The sequence below is a fragment of the Oncorhynchus mykiss genome, chromosome 30, assembly GCF_057628025.1.
Source record: "Oncorhynchus mykiss isolate SJ-2025 chromosome 30, ASM5762802v1, whole genome shotgun sequence".
Taxonomy (NCBI): domain Eukaryota; kingdom Metazoa; phylum Chordata; class Actinopteri; order Salmoniformes; family Salmonidae; genus Oncorhynchus; species Oncorhynchus mykiss.
The window spans coordinates 23,755,984-23,779,960 of NC_143051.1; the positions used below are offsets into that span (position 1 = coordinate 23,755,984).

At 43.5% G+C, this 23,977-nt stretch overlaps 1 protein-coding gene across 3 annotated transcripts in view; it reads right to left on the reverse strand.

Moving 5' to 3' along the window:
• Positions 1-4,087: 4,087 nt before the first annotated feature.
• Positions 4,088-23,977, reverse strand: part of LOC110488132 (glucocorticoid-induced transcript 1 protein) — a 35,302-nt gene continuing 15,412 nt past the window's right edge. For 2 of the 3 annotated variants that reach the window (XM_021560167.3, XM_090227856.1), the window contains exons 2-8: positions 19,501-19,646; positions 16,506-16,595; positions 9,328-9,471; positions 8,955-9,104; positions 8,139-8,355; positions 7,888-8,008; positions 4,088-7,721 (exon numbers count right to left, since the gene is read on the reverse strand). In XM_021560167.3, coding sequence (XP_021415842.1) covers positions 7,391-7,721; positions 7,888-8,008; positions 8,139-8,355; positions 8,955-9,104; positions 9,328-9,471; positions 16,506-16,595; positions 19,501-19,646 — 1,199 coding nt within the window. In that variant the 3' untranslated portion in view covers positions 4,088-7,390. Of the gene's footprint in view, positions 7,722-7,887; positions 8,009-8,138; positions 8,356-8,954; positions 9,105-9,327; positions 9,475-16,505; positions 16,596-19,500; positions 19,647-23,977 lie in introns of all 3 variants that reach the window. The other variant, XM_021560165.3, reaches the window with a different exon arrangement.

Sequence of the window (23,977 nt, forward strand, 5' to 3'; positions counted from 1 at the left end):
CCTATAACTTTCACACACTCTCCTCCTCCGATAACTTTCACACACTCTCCCCCTCCTATACTATTCACTCTCCTCCTCCTATAACTTTCACACTTTCCTCCTCCTATAACTTTTACACTCTCCTCCTCCTATAACTTTCACACACTCTCCTCCTCCTATAACTTTCACACACTCTCCTCCTCCTATAACTTTCACACACTCTCCTCCTCCTATAACTTTCACACACTCTCCTCCTCCTTTAACTTTCACACACTCTCCTCCTCCTATAACTTTCACTCTCCTCCTCCTATAACTTTCACTCTCCTCCTCCTATGACTTTCACTCTCCTCCTCCTATGACTTTCACTCTCCTCCTCCTATAACTTTCAGTCTCCTCCTATAACTTTCAGTCTCCGCCTCCTATAACTTTCACTCTCCGCCTCCTATAACTTTCACTCTCCGCCTCCTATAACTTTCACTCTCCGCCTCCTATAACTTCCAGTCTCCTCCTCCTATAGCTTCCAGTCTCCTCCTCCTATAACTTTCACACACTCTCCTCCTCCTATAACTTTCCCTCTCCTCCTCCTATAACTTTCAGTCTCCTCCTCCTATAACTTTCACTCTCCTCCTTCTATAACTTTCACTCTCCTCCTCCTATAACTTCCAGTCTCCTCCTCCTATAACTTTCAGTCTCCTCCTCCTATAACTTTCAGTTTCCTCCCCCTATAACTTTCACACTCTCTCCTCCTCCTATAACTTTCACTCTCCTCCTCCTATAACTTTCAGTCTCTTCCTCCTATAACTTTCACTCTCCTCCTATAACTTTCAGTCTCCTCCTATAACTTTCACTCTCCTCCTCCTATAACTTTTACACACTCTCCTCCTCCTATAACTTTCACTTTCCTCCTCCTATAACGTTCACTCTCTCCTCCTATAACTTTCAGTCTCCTCCTCCTATAACTTTCAGTCTCCTCCTCCTATAGCTTTCACACTCTCTCCTATAACTTTCACTCTCCTCTTATAACTTTCACACTCTCCTCCTCTTGTAACTTTCACACTTTCTCTTCCTATAACTTTCAGTCTCCTCCTATAACTTTCACTCTCCTCCTCCTATAACTTTCACACTCTCCTCCTCTTGTAACTTTCACACTTTCTCCTCCTATAACTTTCACTCTCTCCTCCTATAACTTTCAGTCTCCTCCTCCTATAACTTTCAGTCTCCTCCTCCTATAGCTTTCACACTCTCTCCTATAACTTTCACTCTCCTCTTATAACTTTCACACTCTCCTCCTCTTGTAACTTTCACGCTTTCTCATCCTATAACTTTCAGTCTCCTCCTATAACTTTCACTCTCCTCCTATAACTTTCACACTCTCCTCCTCTTGTAACTTTCACACTTTCTCCTCCTATAACTTTCACTCTCCTCCTATGACTTTCCCTCTCCTCATCCTATAATTTTCACTCTCCTCATCCTATAACTTTTACACTCCTCCTCCTATAACTTTCAGTCTCCTCCTCCTATAACTTTCACACTCTCTCCTATAACTTTCAGTCTCCTCCTCCTATAACTTTCACACTTTCTCCTCCTATAATTTTGTCTCCTCGTCCTATAACGTTCACTCTCTCCTCCTATAACTTTTCACTCTCCTCCTCCTATCATCCTATAACGTTCAGTCTCCTCCACCTATAACTTTCACACTCTCCTCCTGTAACTTTCAGTCTCCTCCTATAACTTTCAGTCTCCTCCTATAACTTTCAGTCTCCTCCCCCTATAACTTTCACACTCACCTCCTGTAACTTTCAGTCTCCTCCTCCTATAACTTTCACACTCTCTCCTCCTCCTATAACTTTCAGTCTCCTCCTCCACACTCTCTCCTATAACTTTCAGTCTCCTCCTCCTATAACTTTCACACTCACCTCATATAACTTTCACACTCACCTCCTGTAACTTTCAGTCTCCTCCTCCTATAACTTTTACACTCTCCTCCTATAACTTTCAGTCTCCTCCTATAATTTTCACTCTCCTTCTCATAACTTTTACACACTCTCCTCCTCCTATAACTTTCACTCTCTCCTCCTATAACATTCACTCTCCTCCTCCTATAACTTTCAGTCTCCTCCTCCTATAGCTTTCACACTCTCTCCTATAACTTTCAGTCTCCTCCTATAACTTTCACTCTCCTCCTCTTATAACTTTCACACTTTCTCCTCCTATAACTTTCAGTCTCCTCCTCCTATCATCCTATAACTTTCAGTTTCCTCCTATAACTTTCACACTTTCTCCTCCTATAACTTTCACTCTCTCCTCCTATGACTTTCACTCTCCTCCTCCTATAATTTTCACTCTCTTCATCCTATAACTTTTACACTCCTCCTCCTATAACTTTCAGTCTCCTCCTCCTATCATACTATAACTTTCAGTCACCTCCTATAACTTTCACTTTCCTCCTCCTATAACTTTCACTCTCTCCTCCTATAACTTTCAGTCTCCTCCTCCTATAACTTTCAGTCTCCTCCTCCTATAGCTTTCACACTCTCTCCTATAACTTTCACTCTCCTCTTATAACTTTCACACTCTCCTCCTCTTGTAACTTTCACACTTTCTCTTCCTATAACTTTCAGTCTCCTCCTATAACTTTCACTCTCCTCCTCCTATAACTTTCACACTCTCCTCCTCTTGTAACTTTCACACTTTCTCCTCCTATAACTTTCACTCTCTCCTCCTATAACTTTCAGTCTCTTCCTCCTATAACTTTCAGTCTCCTCCTCCTATAGCTTTCACACTCTCTCCTATAACTTTCACTCTCCTCTTATAACTTTCACACTCTCCTCCTCTTGTAACTTTCACACTTTCTCTTCCTATAACTTTCAGTCTCCTCCTATAACTTTCACTCTCCTCCTATAACTTTCACACTCTCCTCCTCTTGTAACTTTCACACTTTCTCCTCCTATAACTTTCACTCTCCTCCTATGACTTTCCCTCTCCTCATCCTATCATTTTCACTCTCCTCATCCTATAACTTTTACACTCCTCCTCCTATAACTTTCAGTCTCCTCCTCCTATAACTTTCACACTCTCTCCTATAACTTTCAGTCTCCTCCTCCTATAACTTTCACACTTTCTCCTCCTATAATTTTGTCTCCTCGTCCTATAACGTTCACTCTCTCCTCCTATAACTTTCAGTCTCCTCCTCCTATCATCCTATAACGTTCAGTCTCCTCCTCCTATCATCCTATAACTTTCAGTTTCCTCCTATAACTTTCACACTTTCTCCTCCTATAACGTTCAGTCTCCTCCTCCTATCATCCTATAACTTTCAGTTTCCTCCTATAACTTTCACACTTTCTTCTCCTATAACTTTCACTCTCTCCTCCTATGACTTTCACTCTCCTCCTCCTATAATTTTCACTCTCTTCATCCTATAACTTTTACACTCCTCCTCCTATAACTTTCAGTCTCCTCCTCCTATCATACTATAACTTTCAGTCACCTCCTATAACTTTCACTCTCCTCCTCTTATAACTTTCACACTTTCTCCTCATATAACTTTGTCTCCTCATCCTATAACTTTCACTCTCTCCTCCTATAACTTTCAGTCTCCTCCTCCTATCATCCTATAACTTTCAGTCTCCTCCTCCTATAACTTTCAGTCTCCTCCTCCTATAACTTTCACACTCTCTCCCCCTCCTATAACTTTCATCTCCTCCTCCACACTCTCTCCTCCTATAACTTTCACTCTCCTCCTATAACTTTCAGTCTTCTCCTCCTATAACTTTCAGTCTTCTCCTCCTATAACTTTCACTCTCCTCCTTCTATAACTTTTACACTCTCCTCCTATAACTTTCACACACTCCTCCCATAACTTTCAGTCTTCTCCTCCTATAACTTTCACTCTCCTCCTATAACTTTGTCTTCTCCTCCTATAACTTTCACACTCTCCACCTATAACTTTCCCTCTCCTCCTATAACTTTCAGTCTCCTCCTCCTATAACTTTCACACTCTCTCCTCCTATAACTTTCACACTCCTCCTATAACTTTCACAAACTCCCCTCCTTCTATAACTTGCACACACTCAGTGATGGTCAAAACAACACACAAACTGGTTAATCACATCAACAACCAATCCTTTTATTGTGTTTGTGCATGACCTTTTGCCCCACAGATCCAATGAGGAGCGAGCTGATTGGGTGAGCTGATGAACACTGATGACCTGCTAGCCAATAACTATGTGCTCTGGTGACATCATATCCAGTGCTGGTTTATGTGTCGAGTAATGGCTTTCTCAACAGGTTGTTAGGCTTTTCACACTACTGAGCCATACCGGGCCGAGCCACTATAGTTGCTGGAACCGTGCTGGAAAATAAATGATCAGAGCCAGCACAGTACAGTCCTATAGTGTGAATCTGGCTTAAGTGCTGATTTGGCTCTATACTCCAAACCAAAGGAATGAGAGAGAGGAAATGGAGTGGTGAAGAAGAAGCGAAACATATCCGACCCAACGGACACCAACACCTTGTCTATTATTGCACACATCTAGTTAACCAATGCCACATAGTTAATGTATGTAAGTCATTGGATAAGCTATATCGCTTGATAATAAGGTGCTAAATGATTAAAAACAACATCAACATTGCATTGATATTTTTAAAAGCCATATAGTATATCTAACAACGAACAAGAGTATCAATGCAGACAGGAATTCCACAAGCACACATTAGCATATCAAAATAAATAATGTTTCTGATTATGGTTTATCTTTGACTTGAATGTCTTATTAAGGGAATCATTGTACAGGTGGTGTTGTGTTCCATGCAAGAATGATGTTACAGACAAATCTGCAGAGGGAATTATTGTGCACAGAATCAAATATGGGACGCTCATAGGAGAATTGCTTCCTTTGAGGAAGATGATGTCAATAATTACTCATGAGTCATGACATTCTGAAGTGTAATGCTTTACAAAGACATGGACTGGATAAGGATCGGGACAGTTTACTCCTTCCCTTAGAAATCCAAAGTTGAAACATCTACCAATTCTGCAGGTGCAATAAACCTACTAGGTCCTCTCTAATCAAACCTCAAACTCAGCGCACTGGAGGGCCTAAAGATCAACGTTTGGACATGACTTGATGAGTCTTCTCGACCCCTAACCAGCTAGAATCTCATGGAATGTCTTATGAATCAATAGTAAAGCATAATTATGTTGTCTATGTGATATTAAAACAGTCTCAGACTGGACGTCACCTGAACGTAACCAATCAAATGCTTATTTTATTTGATGTTACTGCAGGCCATGACTTGACTAGGACCAGTCAACCCAGATTGACCTGAAGTTGAACACTGAAGTTGCTACCTGACCTTGACCACAGCACAACGGCTGCAGAGGGTTTGACCACACAGAATTGTCAGGCATCGACAGTCATGGCCCTTACAGACTTCTCTCAAACATGCACAGCCGTTATCTCTCACAGTGGTCTTGGTCTGTTACTAGTCACTCATAAAGACAACCAAGACACCTAACAACCAGTGGTGTAAAGTACTTCAGTAAAAATACTTTAAAGTATTACTTAAGTAATTTGTTGGGGTATCTGTACTTTACTATTTATATTTTTACTATTTATATATTTAACTTTTACTTCACTACATTCCTCAAGAAAATAATGTACTTTGTACTCCACACATTTTACCTGACACCCAAAAGTACTTGTTACATGTTGAATGCTTATTAGCAGGACAGGAAAAAGGTCAAATTCCCGCACTTATCAAGACAACCATGGTCATCCCTTCTGGCTCTGATCTGACGGACTCACAAAGGCATCTTTTGGAAATGATGTCTGAGTGTTGGAGTGTGCCCCTGGCTATCCATACAATTTAAAAACAAGAAAACTGTCCCGCCTGCTTTTTAAAAAACTTTTACTTGAGTAACTTTCTATTAAGGTATCTATACTTTTACTCAAGTATGACATTGGGGACTTTTTCCACCACTGCTAACAACAGTCAACCTTTCATGTCAACCAAGCACAGGTCAAGTCTTAGGGCAGCACATCATAACACCATGTCTAGGGGGAATAAAAGGTTCCGAATTTCTGGAATGGAATCTGGAATGAGAGAAAGCAAAGCTTCAACAAGGAAATGCAGTCGGAGCCGAGTCAACCTGTGTCATGGAACATGGGCATACATTCCAAATTTCCTGAGTTTAGACTCCGTTTGTGATTTATACCTGAAGCAAGGCCAGACGCAATGGAGACTGTGCAACGGATTGTGGCGGCCATTTAGAATTTTCTTCTTTATGTCTTTTTTTCCCACTTTTTTGATTATTCTTTGCATGTTTCAAAGGAGGTTTGGAAACATAACCTGGATTGTGTAAACATAAATCCTGAAAAAAAAAATTCTTCCTTTCTCCGTTACTGTACATAACATAACACAGCAATACACCGTTTTCTATTTAAACAAGCGTTGTTTTTTTTCTTTTCACAAGATATATAATGTGTAATATGGTGTATAGAGCTTATTCATACTGTGGAGAATGTCAAAACAGAACACAATAACACATAAGTTAAAGAGATTCTCCGGTACTTTTGTATCATTTTTAGCCAGTAGTTCTGAAAGTAGCACACATGAGCCAAAAGTAGTCCCTGAAAATTGCGTACTACTTCACACATGCGATTGATCTCTCTCTCTCGCTGAGCCATTAGGTCCAACCTGCAATTTTCATTGGATATCGCTAGCTGTCGTTCAAATGCCAGGGGCTGAAGCTCATTGGCTAGAACTCGAATTGCTAGGGGGCTGGCTGGCCTATGTAGGGGGAAATGTAGAAGAAAATGGCGCAGCACATCTTCAAGAAAATAGTGGCTTTCAAACTAGGAATTCCGTGGCTAATTGAGGTAAGACAGTAATTCTGCTCATAGATTATGCATGTATGATCCACACATTGACACATCCAGCCCAAAGCGGAAGGTTTAAAATATAATTTTTTAGTTGGCAAAGTACCGGAGCATGTCTTTAATCTTAAACACACTGCCAGTTTAAAACGCATGCCCCTTATCCAAAGTGTTTAATTTTCTTCCCATCCATCCCATGCCAGCGTCCAATATCTCTACTTATTACGTGCTGTTAAAGAACATCATGTCTATCTCTGACAGGAACAGTGCTTTAGGAATAGGCTAGGAACATGTCTTTGTTTTCTCAGTTGTTAGTTGTTGTTGTCGTCGTCGTCAGGTACATTGTTGCTAGCACTACGCCATGCAGAGTATGTAGAGTTCAGCAGAGACAGAGAGGAGGGGGAGGTAATTTAGAGAAAGGAGACCAGACTTCAGTAATGATGATGATGATGGTGGTGGGGACGTAATAATCAAATGATTAATAACAATAAGAAACAGAACCATGTGACAGAGGCCAGCTCTGCCCAGGTCTAGCTGATGGCCAGGCTGTCTGTCTGAAGGGCAGTCTCTGGTGTCTCCCCCTGCTGGGGAGAGGAGGGCGTTGCAGGGGCAGCTTCCTCGGGGGTGGGAGCGTCGTCTGTGCTGGTGGAGGTGTGGACCTGAGAGGGGAGGACACGGCAGAATGCTGACATCATTGAGCTGGGGCCGGCCTCGGGGTCATCATCGGGGTGAGAGGTCACAGAGAGGTGCAGGGCACCGGGGGTCAGTCTGACGGGGCAGAAGGCGGAGCCGGTGGAGATGAAGTTGACCTTGTTCTTGTCGGGGCAGGAGAAGAGAGGGACGGACGCTGACTGCCTGGAGCTGGTAGGACAAAGGGAAAGAGACGGCGTGTTAACTCTTTTCATGACATGTATGAGTAACTGACCTTCAGTATCAACCACTTGGAAAATGTGGTGCGATAAAAGAGATTCTAAAAAATCTAATTAAACCCTCCTGGACCAGGTTCCCGGTCTTTTGCTGTACTTACCTCATTTCCTCAAACACCTTGATCTTCTCACAGCCCTCTGGGGGTTCTCTCTTGAACATGTAGCTGTTGTTGGGTTTAGGAGACGAGGCAAACTTAGGCAGCGGAGAGCTACTGCCACTGTCTGTAGACAGAGACAATGGTCAGAAACGGTTAGACACAAACACAGTCCAGAGCCGTGCTCAAGGGCACAACAGCAGGATGGACAATGGAGGCCTTGCCCTTGGTCTGAGATGGAATTCTAACAGTCCTACCTTTATCCCTGTCGTAGAGCAGATCGTCAGTGGAGTAAGGGCTGCCCCCGTGTGAGCCGGACCCCGGGGGGCAGGCAGGAGAGGGACAGGGGGACAGGCTGGAACTACTGCTGGAGCGGCCAGGGACAGAGGGAGTCTGTGTGTCCACACTGCGGGTACTGCTGCTACGCTGTTGGGGGGGAAAGGGGGCTCGCCGCCCGTCTGGTACCTCCAACACCTGGGGATGGCAGGGGGATGAGGAGGGAGGAGGGGGGAGAGAGAGCAAGATGTTGGTCAGTAAATATTTGCAAGTAATAGGATTGACAGTGACACAACAGGTGAATGAATGGTTGCGTTTGTGTGCGTGTTTACTCCTCTGTCACCTCCAGACACATGAGCCTGACTGAAGTCAATATGAAGTGTAAATATGCAGCCTTGTCTCATAGACTAGACGTAAAATAGTAATTGGAAATCCGGGACACTCAAATGAGTATGAAATGTTACGTTTGGTATGGTTACATAAGATAAGTAACCTAAGGCAAAAAACTAAAGAGGGTGGTTAGTCTGGGCGTATAACGCAAACGCCTAGCCACCCAAAGGTTATGTGTTCAAATTTAGCGTTAGCCACCTAGCTAGAGTTAGCAACAACAAATTGCAATTCTTAATAACATATCATATGAAATGGAGGATGGACATCCACAAATTAATACATACCATATGAAACGTAACATATCATACTAAATTAATTGTCTCTGATTTACGTACAGAATAATACTAAATGCTCTGAGTCCAGGTTGAAATAAGTGATCGTATATGTCTAACTGTCCGTTCCCCCACCTTGAGTTCTTCCTTCTCTCCGTTATTGTCTCTGATGAAGACCTTTTCCAGCTCGTGGTTGATTCCCTCCATGCTGCTGGGCACTCTGGTGATGGAGGACTTGGGCACCGTCATGTTGGACATCTGAGATGACTTAGACATGCAGGACCACTGCAGGGACACAACCACAGAGAGAGACATTCAAAAATGAAACCTCCAACTTACACATATTATAAGAAGCACAGTTTTTGTGATTAAGCTTCACTGGCATGTTGGGTTGGCGAGGGCGCAGAGTTTGAACTTCTGGGCCGATTGCATTGGTTCCACTCTGCCAAACAAGCTAAACACACCGTTTTATTTTAACTCAGGTTTGGATGGCAGTATTGTGCCTCACCTGTGCTTGGTTGGCAGTGGTGTTGATGGTGTTGTTAGGTCCCTGTAAAGGAGACAGGCTGTCTTTGTCTCTTTGACACTGAGACTGACGACCTCCCTGCTGCTGTTTACTACCGCCACGCAGCTGCTGCCGGAGCTTGGCTATCTGCTGAGGAGAACAGAGGAGGAGGAGAGGAAGGAGGAAGAGAGGAGGGGGAAGTGGAGAGGGAGAGGAGGAGAAGAGAGGGAGAAAGACAGAGACAAAGGGAGAAAATAAACATGGGGAAAGAGAGAGGAAGGAATAGTAGCATGTTAACAGCTGAACTTTGTCACGTGTGATGTAGCCTATTTCATCTTATCACGTTTTTGACACCAATATATCCACCAGGGGTCGCTGTAGCTCAGGGAAAAGCCCCTAGGCAGGCAGCTCCAGTGATTAATACATCAGATCACATGTAGAGCTGGAAATGTATTTTCTTTAACGAGGCAAGTCAGTTAAGAACAAATTATTTTTTGCAATGACGGCCTACACCGGCCAAACCCGGACGATTCTGGGCCAATTGTGCGCCACCCTATGGGACTCCCAATCACGTCCGGTTGTGATAAAGCCTGGAATTGAACCAGTGTGTCTATAGTGACGCCTCTAGCTCTGAGATGCAGTGCCTTAGACCGCTGCAACACTCGGGAGTTGTGCAGTCCCTACATACACTGTTCAAAAGTTTGGGGTCACTTAGACATGTCCTTGTTTTTGAGTTGGAAAGAAAAAGCCATATCTCAGACTGGCCAATAAAAAGGAAAGATTAAGATGGGCAGAATAACACAGACACTGGACAGAGGAAGATTCAAAAAAAGTGTTATGGACAGACGAATCTAAGTTTGAGGTGTTAGGATTAGAGGTCGACCGATTATGACTTTTAAATTGTTAAATGATTTAAATTATTACCGATTATTGGAGGACCAAAAAAAGCCGACACCGATTCATCGGACGATTTTTATATATATATTTGTAATAATGACAATTACAACAATACTGAATGAATGAACCCTTAAATTTAACTTAATATAATACATAAATAAAATATATTTAGTCTCAAATAAATAATGAAACATGTTCAATTTGGTTTAAATAATGCAAAAAAAAAGTGTTGGAGAGAAAGTAAAAGTGCAATATGTGCCATGTAAAAAAGCTAACGTTTAAGTTCCTTGCTCAGAACATGAGAAAGCTGGTGGTTCAATATTCCCTGTTCTTAAATACTCCCAGTTAAGAAGTTTTAGGTTGTAGTTATTATAGTAATTTCTCTCTATACCATTTGAATTTCATATACCGTAGACTATTGGATGTTCTTATAGGCACTTTAGCATTGCCAGCCTATTCTCGGAAGTTGATAGGCTTGAGGTCATAAACAGAGCTGTGCTCAAGCATTGCTAAGCGCTGCTGGCAAACACAGTAAAGTGCTGTTTGAATGAATACTTACACGCCTGCTGCTGCCTACTACCGCTCAGTCAGGCTGCTCTATCAAATATAAAATCATAGACTTAATTATAATATAATAAACACAGAAATACGAGCCTTTGGTCATTAATATGGTCAAATACAGAAACTATAATTTTGAAAACAAAATGTTTATTCTTTCAGTGAAATACGGAACTGTTCTGTATTTTACCGAACGGGCGGCAATCCTAAGTCTAAATATTACGTTTATGGTTAGGTACATTTGTGCAACGATTGTGCTTTTTTTGCGAATGCGCTTTTGTTAAATCATCACCTGTTTGGCGAAGTTGAAGTAGGCTGTGATTCGATGATAAATTAACAGGCACCGCATTGATTATATGCAACGCAGAAGAAGCTAGTTAACCTAGTAATATCATCAACCACGTGTAGTTTACTAGTGATTATGTGAAGATTGATTGTTTTTATAAGATAAGTTTAATGATAGCTAGCAACTTACCTTGGCTCCTTGCAGCCACAAGGTCCTTTTGATGCTGCACACGCGTAACAGGTGGTCAGCCTGCCACGCAGTTTCCTTATGGATTGCAATGTAATCGGCCATAATCCGTGTCCAAAAAGGCAGATTCCTGATTGTTATGAAAACTTGAAATCGGCCCTAATTAATCGGCCAGGCCGATTAATCGGTCGACCTCTAGTTCGGATCACAAAGAAGAACATTCGTGAGACGCAGAAAAAAATAAAAAGACGCTGGATGAGTGCTTGACGCCATCTGTCAAGCATGGTGGAGGCAATGTGATGGTCTGGGGGTGCTTTGGTGGTGGTAAAGTGGGAGATTTGTACAGGATAAAAGGGATCTTGAAGAAGGAAGGCTATCACTCCATTTTGCAACGCCAACGCCAGGCGCTGAATTGGGGTCTGAATTGGGACCTCCTACAACTGGCAATGACCCAAGCACAGCTCCAAACTATGCAAGATCTATTTAGGTAAGAAACAGTCAGCTGGTATTCTGTCTATAATGGAGTGGCCAGCAGAGTCACCAGATCTCAACCCTATTGAGCGGTTGTGGGAGCAGCTTGACCGTATGGTACGTAAGAAGTGTCCATCAAGTCAATCCAATTTGTGGGAGATGCTTCAGGAAGCATGGGGTGAAATCTCTTCAGATTACCTCAACAAATTGACAGCTAGAATGCCAAAGGTCTGCAAGACTGTAATTACTGCAAATGGAGGATTCTTTGACGAAAGTAAAGTTTGGAGGACACAATTATTATTTCAATTAAAAATCATTATTTAAAACCTTGTCAACGTCTTGACTATATTTCCTATTCATTTTGCAACTCATGCAAAATGTTTTAATGGAAAACAAGGACATTTTTAAGTAACCCCAAACTTTTGAATGGTAGTGTCCATCTAAAGGAGTGTGGAAGGAAGGCGACTAGCTGGCAGGCTAGTCATTGATCTAATAGCTAAAGGAAGAATCCATAAAACATAAAACGAGCACACAGACTGGGTCAATTTGAGTATGCAAACACATCTCGAAAGGCCATTTACGATGTACACAATATGTTTCATTTGCATGATGCCATTCACACCTTTGAAAGCCCCACAGACGGTGCTAAACTGCATCTAACAGAAGATATGAGAGTGTTTTGGCTTCCTTATCTGGTTTGAGAATCCCCTGTGCTCTGACCAATAAGGACAAATGGCTAGAACTCCTGTCTTGTGTGGCTCTAGATATATATTTGACCCAAATCTTTATGTCTTTATACAGTGCCTTGCGAAAGTATTCGGCCACTTTGAACTTTGCGACCTTTTGCCACATTTCAGGCTTCAAACATAAAGATATAAAACTGTATTTTTTTGTGAAGAATCAACAACAAGTGGGACACAATCATGAAGTGGAACGACATTTATTGGATATTTCAAACTTTTTTAACAAATCAAAAACTGAAAAATTGGGCGTGCAAAATTATTCAGCCCCTTTACTTTCAGTGCAGCAAACTCTCTCCAGAAGTTCAGTGAGGATCTCTGAATGATCCAATGTTCTTCACAAAAAAATACAGTTTTATATCTTTATGTTTGAAGCCTGAAATGTGGCAAAAGGTCGCAAAGCTCAAGGGGGCCGAATACTTTCGCAAGGCACTGTAATTCTGCATCCATATTAGCCCACTGAGGAAAGTTCCAATTGCCAAAAAAGCCTTTTGAACTCTCAGACAAGTGAGGGCCTTTCTATATCAGATATAAGCACAGTACAGTTAATGGCAAATCAGATAAACAATTGCTTGCCACATGGTAGCCATCTTATTCTTATTATGTATGCAGCATCTCACTACCAGCCAGGACAAGCCCAGACATGTTATTTTCCTTGCGCCTTTACACAGAAGTCATTGTAGACTCAGTCATTTTACCATAGTAGCACAACACAGGTCACCTTTTACACCAGCAAGACATGCTATGGTGGAAGAAGATAAAGAATGGTTTGTGTAAATGCAATGTGAAACATTCCACCAAGTCGTTTTTACTATAGAAACAAAACACAAACACCCAGCCTAACAGGAGGCTCTGTCTGAATGGACAGGCTGATATGTGATCCACTTTCTTTAGCCATCATGAACCTGGTGCACTCAACAGTTAGTCAGCTTCCAGATATAAAGAATCAGTGGGTGATAATAGGCCAAATCTCTCCTATAAGGCTGGGTCCAAAATAAAGACCGTAAAGAAAAGAAAAAAAGCTGACATGTATTATAAAATATGTTGCTCAACTGCTTTATGCCAGCACAGTAGCTGACTGAAAACAGGTAGCGCACAGTAGCTAACTGAAAACAGGTAGTGCACAGTAGCTAACTGAAAACAGGTAGCGCACAGTAGCTGACTGAAAACAGGTAGTGCACAGTAGCTGACTGAAAACAGGTAGCGCACAGTAGCTAACTGAAAACAGGTAGCGCACAGTAGCTAACTGAAAACAGGTAGCGCACAGTAGCTGACTGAAAACAGGTAGCGCACAGTAGCTGACTGAAAACAGGTAGTGCACAGTAGCTGACTGAAAACAGGTAGCGCACAGTAGCTGACTGAAAACAGGTAGCGCACAGTAGCTGACTGAAAACAGGTAGTGCACAGTAGCTGACTGAAAACAGGTAGCGCACAGTAGCTGACTGAAAACAGGTAGCGCACAGTAGCTGACTGAAAACAGGTAGCGCACAGTAGCTGACTGAAAACAGGTAGCGCACAGTAGCTGACTGAAAACAGGTAGCGCACAGTAGCTGACTGAAAACAGGTAGCGCACAGTAGCTGACTGAAAACAGGTAGCGCACAGTAGCTGACTGAAAACAGGTAGCGCACAGTAGCTGACTGAAAACAGGTAGCGCACAGTAGCTGACTGAAAACAGGTAGCGCACAGTAGCTGACTGAAAACAGGTAGCGCACAGTAGCTGACTGAAAACAGGTAGCGCACAGTAGCTGACTGAAAACAGGTAGAGCACAGTAGCTGACTGAAAACAGGTAGCGCACAGTAGCTGACTAAAAACAGGTAGCGCACAGTAGCTGACTAAAAACAGGTAGCGCACAGTAGCTGACTGAAAACAGGTAGCGCACAGTAGCTGACTGAAAACAGGTAGCGCACAGTAGCTAACTGAAAACAGGTAGCGCACAGTAGCTAACTGAAAACAGGTAGCGCACAGTAGCTAACTGAAAACAGGTAGTGCACAGTAGCTAACTGAAAGCAGGTAGTGCACAGTAGCTAACTGAAAACAGGTAGCGCACAGTAGCTGACTGAAAGCAGGTAGTGCACAGTAGCTAACTGAAAGCAGGTAGTGCACAGTAGCTAACTGAAAACAGGTAGTGCACAGTAGCTAACTGAAAACAGGTAGTGCACAGTAGCTAACTGAAAGCAGGTAGTGCACAGTAGCTAACTGAAAGCAGGTAGTGCACAGTAGCTAACTGAAAGCAGGTAGTGCACAGTAGCTAACTGAAAGCAGGTAGTGCACAGTAGCTAACTGAAAGCAGGTAGTGCACAGTAGCTAACTGAAAGCAGGTAGTGCACAGTAGCTAACTGAAAGCAGGTAGTGCACAGTAGCTAACTGAAAGCAGGTAGTGCACAGTAGCTGACTGAAAACAGGTAGTGCACAGTAGCTAACGGAAAACAGGTAGTGCACAGTAGCTAACTGAAAGCAGGTAGTGCACAGTAGCTGACTGAAAACAGGTAGTGCACAGTAGCTAACTGAAAACAGGTAGTGCACAGTAGCTAACTGAAAGCAGGTAGTGCACAGTAGCTAACTGAAAGCAGGTAGTGCACAGTAGCTAACTGAAAGCAGGTAGTGCACAGTAGCTGACTGAAAACAGGTAGTGCACAGTAGCTAACTGAAAACAGGTAGTGCACAGTAGCTGACTGAAAGCAGGTAGTGCACAGTAGCTAACTGAAAGCAGGTAGTGCACAGTAGCTAACTGAAAGCAGGTAGTGCACAGTAGCTAACTGAAAACAGGTAGTGCACAGTAGCTAACTGAAAACAGGTAGTGCACAGTAGCTGACTGAAAGCAGGTAGTGCACAGTAGCTAACTGAAAACAGGTAGTGCACAGTAGCTAATTGAAAACCCAGTCAGCAGCTGTGACTAAGTATGAATGTGTTCGTTGTCCGGCAGCATGACATGGCAAGTCAACAAACATGTTGTCCCTGCGACATTGCTGTGTGTGTACGCGGGTGTGTGTGAGTTGTAAGACATTAAGCTGGCACGGGCAGCATTTTAAACATGGCTGAAAGTGGAGCGAGTACATCCTATATAACGCTGAGGAAATAAGATCACAACAAGAGTTAAGTGACAGGAAGTGTTTGTAAATAATGAGGTCTATGAGGTTAGGATTACTGTGGATTACAATCGCTTAATAACACTGGGATCTCTTGAGGTTATATAGCCCTAACTGAAGGAGACTTCAACTCAACCCTTCTGCACTGCAGCTCCACTACAGCCCCAAGCTCCACTACTAGCACTAAGGAACATGCCTCAACACCACTATTTTAGCTGTTCTCCAGCTGCTAAACTAGGACGGTGAGAGAAAACAGAGAGAGAGACGAACAGAGAGATGGAGACAGAAAGGGGAGAGAAAGAATGAAAGAAAGAAAGAGAGAGGTTAAAAATGAAAGAGGAATCCGAGGCCTGCCTGGCTGTCTTTCCTGTCCATAAATTGCCTGTTGGGTTATGTGTCTGGTTAGTTAACGAGGGAGATAGATAGTGTTATCTGCCTCCTCCCTGCCTGTGACATTACAGCACCAGGGTGGAGCTGAGAGGGGATGATAAGACAACGACCGCCGGCCCGGCGCGACGCTCTGTCTCTGACACCCAGCATTAGAACAGACCAAGCCCTGAGCATGCGGAAGTCTGAGGTCAGACAGGAAGTTATATATAGAAGGTGGTACCGTGTGGAGAGAGAGAGAGAGAGAGAAAGAGAGACAGGTGGCAGGTGGTAGGCAGTTTCCTATAGACACTGATAACATTCTAGTATTGTCTTGTCAACTTCAAGCCATCTCAACATGGCAGAATCTACATCTGGATTAAAGGAGGATGACAGCAATGATACGGATACATAGTGTGCTAGGACAGCATATTTCATCAGTTTTACAGGGAGGCCTACTGTACTGTATGTTGTCATTGTTGATTTGAAAACCCCCTTGGTCCAACGGTCATTAGGAAAGTGCTGCAAGTTGTCGTTTCTTAAATAGGGTTTCTTGTGACATGTTTAAGTGTGGTGTGTGAGTGTGTACCTCTTTGAGCTGGTCGGCGCTGCCCCAAGACGCAGAGCGCTGGTGTGTGCTCCTCCTCTCTCCTGCTTCTTCACTCCAACATCCAGGTGTCTGTACACAACAAGGAAACGACCGATGATATCATGACCTAATTACCAACCTCTTATCCTCATTAGCCACGTCAATCATCATGATCGGGAATAAAAGGCCTTTGCCCTAAGCCTAAACAGAGCTCTACTTTGCCATTTCAGATTTGCCCTTTGCGAAGTGTTAGGTTTGACATGGAAACCTTGATATGAGTACATCCTGTATAACAAGATCTAAAATGGTGCATTACTAGCCGTGAGTTGTGTGTGTCAGTTGACATCAGAACAAGGAGAGGTCTCTAAACGCCACAGCCTAGGTACAGCTACTGTGATGAAGAAGTTATTATGTCAACTGGACGGAGAGAAGCCCTTGGTTCGTCCCCTTGGTTACCCCTGGTCTGACCTGCTCCTGGTGCTGAGAGAGGCAAGGAGGAGGAAGACAAGTGTAAACAGGAGAAAAAGAGAGAAGAAGGGCTCTCCACACATGGCAGGCATCAGACAGGGATTAAATACAGTGGGTGCTGTGATAGAGATAGTCCTAGCTCTGTGTGTCTCTGCTTTCAAGAGGGCAGAGAGAGAGCGAGGATGGAGAGAGAATGTACACTTCAAATCAAATCCCAAGGTCAAGAACATTGGGAAGCAGCGGCACTCCAAAATGTTTTTTTAAAACAAAGACATCACCAAATTTCACCTTTTTATTGTGAAAAGCGCTTCAGCGGTTATTCTTTCATCAGAGCATCCGAGAATGTACACTGTTAGGGCCAATGGAAGTGCTAGGCCAGTGCTATAGCCAGAAGCGGTAGTAGATATTGTGAAGTGGTGAGTTGAGTTATTCTATTAATATGTGGAGACTTCACATTTCAAAGGTTGTCCTCAGTAACCCGCTCAACACCATCACCAAGCCAGGCAGGAAACAGAGAGAGAAAGCTTTGAACATTGTCTTTTTCATCTCCTATTTAAGGGAAGAGGAGGGGGAGCACACACTCACACACACACACACAAACTGAGTTACACGCATGCGCACACATACACACACCATCTCCTCTCTTCTTTCAGTGGACAATGTGTGACCACATACCGATCCCTGTTTGGTCCACCTTCCTTTCCCTGGTCCACCTTCCCTACGTGTAGATGTGGCAGATGTTTCCATGCATCTGGACAAAGAGCTGAAGTGAAGGAAAAGTGGAATGGACGGGTTGATTCATACAGTAAACCGGCTGCCAGGTTGAGTCCACAGTAATATGGTTTCTGGGATGATCTAGCAATGTGGCGTTTGGGTGGCCTGAGGAGCTTATTGGGCCCTGGTTGCCGAGCAGTGCAGTAAAAACAGGATGTAGGAGGTCATTATGGGATGTCATCTCTGGCTCCGGTGGTGTCATAACCCTGCTAGTTCACTCTCACTGAGGCTGGTTCCCACACTAGACCCAGAGAAGAGAAATAAAAAACTAAAGGCCTAATCTACCCCTTTAATGACCAGTTTGAGGGATCCAGAATATTGGGCTGACATTGTAAAATCCTGTTCAACGCAGAAAGCAGAATGTCCATTAAAAGGAGTTTTAGTCCAGTTGAGGAATAGGTTTAACCTAACCTACTGGCCCAGTACACTCACTAGCCTGCACAATCAATCTTCCGCACACAAATACTTCTTCTCTCTTGGCATAATCTTAGTGCTATGTGTTTGGGCCTGTCTGTCATAACTTGGAAGGATGGTGTGGGTGTTGCAGGTCACAGCAATGTACAGAACAGAGCGAGGAAGAGGAGGAAGAAGAGGGGGAGGAGGAGAACATTCCAGGTCACAGACCCAAAGGCTGAGAATGACAGAAAATTACAAGGAAAAGGTGAAGAGTGGAAGAAGGAGAAAGAGGAGCAGGAGGAGATAAAGAGGAGGGGGAAATTCCAGCCGCAGCAGGACTGGCAGCAACATGGCTCTGCACAAACAGTTGACTTCATCTGACAAGCAGAAGCCGTGTGTCACACAGACAGACAGGAGCTCGCATGTTCTCCACAATGACACCTTTGTGCTGCAGTGACACCCAGTGCCTACTTGTTCAAAACACAGAAGGCCAGGCAGGTCAATACAGAGAGTCAGGCTGGTTAATCTATTGTAAGTCTAGAGAGGCCCACAGATGCGTAGTTGGTAAATCTCAAAGTGACTGACGGAAACAGGGTGTATAGACCTGTGAAAGAGGTCAACAGCGGCTAACTAATATCTGTGTGTGCAGGTGAATCAGTGACTGAGTACTGTACAAACTTGACTGCCACTAGTCATTTGAAAGAGCCCACTCCCTTATAGCGTTGCAGCTCAGTACTCAGCCACTTCTGCTCACAGATGTAGGATCTTATTTTGATCACTTTTTTAAATCACTCTTTTGTTGCTGAGAATGTTCCTACAGATGAGCTTTGTCATTTACATAAATTCACTGAAAACTCACACTAACACACAGTTATATTAACAGTTTTGCACTTTTAATGTAGCCTACTTTTGACCAGCTAATAGCCTAACCATCCATCAAGAACCATTATGGAGTAAATGTTAAAATCCTGTTGCTGCTGGATTATTTTGCTGTGACAATATAAGTCAAATTAAGATCATACATCTGTAGTAGTTTCCTGTCCTTCGCCTCAGCATGCTAGTTCAAAACTAGCAGATCAGCAAACCAGCGCTATCAATAAACCTAGTTTCTTCTAGCTGGAATATCGTTAGGTCTTTGTCGTTGAATTAAATGCCACATGCATTCATCTCAGTAGGGGGACTGAACAAAGCGTGACACATGAAGGATAGGTTAGGGGGACAGGAAGTGGGGAGGCACCTACCTGAGTGGATTTGTCTTTAGTGCACAAAGAATAGTGTACAGTCATTCTTTCATCTCAGTGGGGGAACCAGACAAATCATGACACATAGTGGGGACAGGAATTGAGGGGACACCTACCTGAGTGGATTTATCTTTCATGCATGAGGGGTAGTGCACGTGGTGGTCACGAGGCCACTGGCCGGTAAGGTAGGGGCCGGTGATGGTACCCAGGGAGGAAGTCCGCCGTATGGCTCCCGAGTTACGCTGCTGGGGCTTGGACCTCTCTACCAGAGAGAAAGAGAGAGAGAGAGAGAGGGTATGCAAGAGAGGAGGGGGATGAGACATTTTAATTGAGGAGGCTCTCACAGGCAACGATTTATTAGAATCCCCATTAGACAACGCCAATGGCGACAGCTAGCCTTACTGGGGTCTGACACGTAAGGATAAAAACATTACAGACAGTGGCCTCCCAGGTGGTGCAGTGGTCTAAGGCACTGCATCGCAGTGCTAGCTGTGCCACCAGAGATTCTGGGTTTGAGCCCAGGCTGTCGCAGCTGGCTGCAACCGGGAGGCCCATGGGGCGGCGCACAATTGGCCCAGTGTCGTCTGGATTAAGGAGGGTTTGGCCAGCAGGGATATCCTTGTCTCATCGCACACTAGCGACTCCTGTGGCGGGACGGGCGCAGTGCACGCTGACCAGGTGTACGGTGTTTCCTCTGACACATTGGTGCGGCTGGCTTCCGGGTTGGATGTGCATTGTGTCAAGAAGCAGTGCGGCTTGGTTGGGTTTCGGAGGATGCATGGCTCTTGACCTTCACCTCTCCCGAGACTGTAACTACTACCAATTGGGTACCACGAAATTGGGGAGAAAAAAGGGGTAAAAAAAGAAAATAAAAAAACATGACAGACAAGACACTTTACAATTGATATACACTACATGATTAAAAGTATGTGGACACCTACTCGTCGAACATCTCATCCCAAAATCATGAGCATTATTATGGAGTCGGTCTCCCCTTTACTGTTATAACAGCCTCCACTCTTCTGGGAAGTCCCCATTGCTATGGGGACTTGCTCTTGTGGCTGAATGGAAGCATTACTGAGGTCGGGCACTGATGTTGGGCGATTAGGCCTGGCTCACAGTCAGCGTTCCAATTTATCCCAAAGGTGTTAGAGACCCTGTTGAGATCTGGGCTCTGTGCAAGTCAGTCAAGTTCTTCCACGCCGGTCTTAACAAACCTGTATGAACCTCGCATTATGCACGAGGGCTTTGTCATGCTGAAACAGAAAAGTGCCTTCACCAAACTGTTACCATAAAGTTGGATGCACAGAATCTTCTAAAATGGAATTGGATGCTGTAGCGTTAAGATTTCCCTTCACTGGAACAAGGGGCTATACTGAACCATGAAAAACAGCCCCAGACCATTATTCATCAGACTTTACAGTTGGCCCTATGCATTGGGGCAGGTAGCGTTCTCCCGGCATCCACCAAACCCAGATGCGTCCGTCGAACTGCCAGATGGTGAAGCGTTATTCATCATTTCAGAGAATTTCAGTTTCCACTGTTTCAGAGTCCAATGGCCGAGAGCTTTACACCACTCCAACCAACGCTTGGCGTTGCGCATGGTGATCTTAGGCTTGTGTGCGGCAGCTTGGTCATGGTAACCCATTTCATGAAGCTCCCGACGAACAGTTCTTGTAGCTTCCAGAGGCAGTTTGGAACTCGTGAGTGTTGCAACCGAGGACAGACGATTTTTATGTGCTGCGTTCAGCACTCGGTCCTGTTCTGTGAGCTTGTGTGGCTTACCACTTCACGGCTGAGCCGTTGTTGCTCCTAGACTTTTCCAATTCACACCAACAACCCTTACAATTGACCAGGGCAGATCTAGCAGGGCAGAGATTTGACAAACTGACGTGTTGGAAAGGTGGCATCCTATGACGGTGCCACGTTGAAAGTCACTGAGCTCTTCAGTAAGGCAATTCCACTGCAAAGGTTTGTCTATGGAGATTGAATGGCTGGCTGTGTGCTCAATTTGATACACCTGTCAGCAACGGGTGTGGCTGAAATAGCTGAATCCACTTATTTGGGTGTCCAAATACTTATATATAATGTACACTTAAAAACATTAACATGTAGTGTGCATCTATCAGTTCCACATACATGTCAGTACATACACACAACAAGTAGGTCACATGGGGGAGAGGTGTTGTTTTAACCAGGTTTCACATGCGCTACATGAGATGGAAGGGACTTCCCTGTATAATACTGTATGTTTCCTTGAATTTGTTCTGGCCCTGGGGAGTGTGAAAAGAACCCTGGTAGAATGTCCAATGGGGTAAGTGTGTGTGTCAGTGCTGTGTGCAAGTTCACTATGTAAACAATTTGGAATTTCCAACATATTCATGTTTCTTACAAAAACAAGAAGTGATGTGGTCAGTCTTCCTCAACTCTTAGCCAAGAGAGACTGGCATGAATAGTATTGATATTAGCCCTCTGATTACAATGAAGAGCAAGACATGTCACTCTGTTCTGGGCCAGCTGCAGTACTTGACCATATGACTGAACAATAATCAACATATGATAAAACTAGAGCCTGTAGGACTTGCATTGTGGAGTGTGGTGTCAAAATAGCAGAGCATCTCTTTATAACAGACAGAACTCTCACCATTTCTACAACCAATGAATCTATATTTTATGACAATGACAGTTTACAATCTAAGGAAACACCAAGTAATTTAGTCTCCTCAACTTTTTCAACAGCCACACTATTCATTACCAGATTCAACTGAGATCTAGAAGTTCAGGAATTATTTGTACCAAATATAATGCTCTTAGTTTTAGAGATGTTCAGGACCAGTTTATTACTGGCCAAGCATTTCAAAACTGACTGCAACTCTTTGTTAAGGGTTTCAGTGACTTAATTAGTGGTGGTTCGAAATGCGTATATGGATGAATCATCAGCATACATGGACACACATGCTTTGTTTAATACCAGTGGCAGGTCATTGGTAAAAATAGAAAAGAGTAGAAAGCTTTGAAAGCTGCCCTGCGGTATACCACACTTAACATGTTTGACATTAGAGAAGCGTCCATTAAAGAAAACAATCTGAGTTCTATTAGATAGATAGCTCTGAATCCACGATATGTCAGAGGTTGAAAAGCCATAACACATACAGTACCAGTCAAAAGTTTGGACACACCTACTCATGCAAGGGTTTTGAGGTTCTTCAAATTAGCCACCCTTTACCTTGATGGCAGCTTTGCACAATCTTGGCACTCTCTCAACCAGCTTCACCTGGAATTATTTTCCAACATTCTTGAAGGAGTTCCCACATATGCTGAGCACTTGTTGGCTGCTATTTCTTCACTCTGTGGTCCAACTCATCCCAAACCATCTCAATTGGGATGAGGTCGGGTGATTTTGGAGGCCAGGTCATCTAATGCAGCACTCCTTCAGTCTCCTTATTGGTCAAATAGCCCTTACACAGACTGGAGGTGTGTTGGGTCATTGTCCTGTTTAAAAACAAATGACAGTCCCACTAAGCGCAAACCAGATGGGATGGCTTATCGCTGCAGAATGCTGTGGTAGCCATGCTAGTTAAGTGTGCCTTGAATGCTATATAAATCACGGACAGTGTCACCAACAAAGCCTCCCAAAACCATCACACCTCCTCTTCCATGCTTCATGGTGGGAACCACACATGCGGAGATCCTCCGTTCACCTACTCTGCATCTTACAAAGACACAGCGGTTCGAACCAAAAGTCACAAATTTGGGCTCATCAGACCAAAGGACAGATTTCCACCGGTCTAATGTCCATTGCTCATGTTTCTTGGCCCAAGCAAGTGTCTTCTTATTTTGAATTTTTTTCACCTTTATTTAACTAGGAAAGTGTGCTTTAATAGTGGTTTCTTTGCAGCAATTCGACCATGAAGGCCTGATTCACACAGTCTCCTCTGAACAGTTGATGTTCAGTCTGTTACTTGAACTCTGTGAAGCATTTATTTGGGCTGCAATCTGAGATGCAGTCAACTCTAATGAACGTATTCTCTGCAGCAGAGGTAACTCTGGGTCTTCCTTTCCTGTGGTGGTCCTCATGAGAGCCAGTCTCATCATAGCGCTTGATGGTTTTTGCGACTGCACTTAAAGAAACTTTCAAAGTTCTTGACATTATCTGGATTGACCAACCTTCATATCTTAAAGTAATGATGGACTGTCGTTTCTCTTTGCTTATTTGAGTTGTTCTTGCCATAATATGGACTTGTTCTTTTACCAAATAGGACCGTCTTCTGTATACCACCCCTACCATGTCACAACACAACTGATTGGCTCATTAAGGAAAGAAATTCCACAAATGAACTTTTAACAAGGCACACCTGTTAATTGAAACGCATTCCAGGTGACTACCTCATGACGCTGGTTGAGAGAATGCTAAGTGTGCAAAGCTGTCATGAAGATTCTCAAATATAAAATATATTTGGATTTGTTTAACACTTTTTTGGTTACTATACGATTCCATGTGTGTTATTTCATAGTTTTGATGTCTTCACAATTATTCTATAATGTAGAAAATAGTACAAAATAAACCCTGGATGAGTAGGTGTGTACAAACGT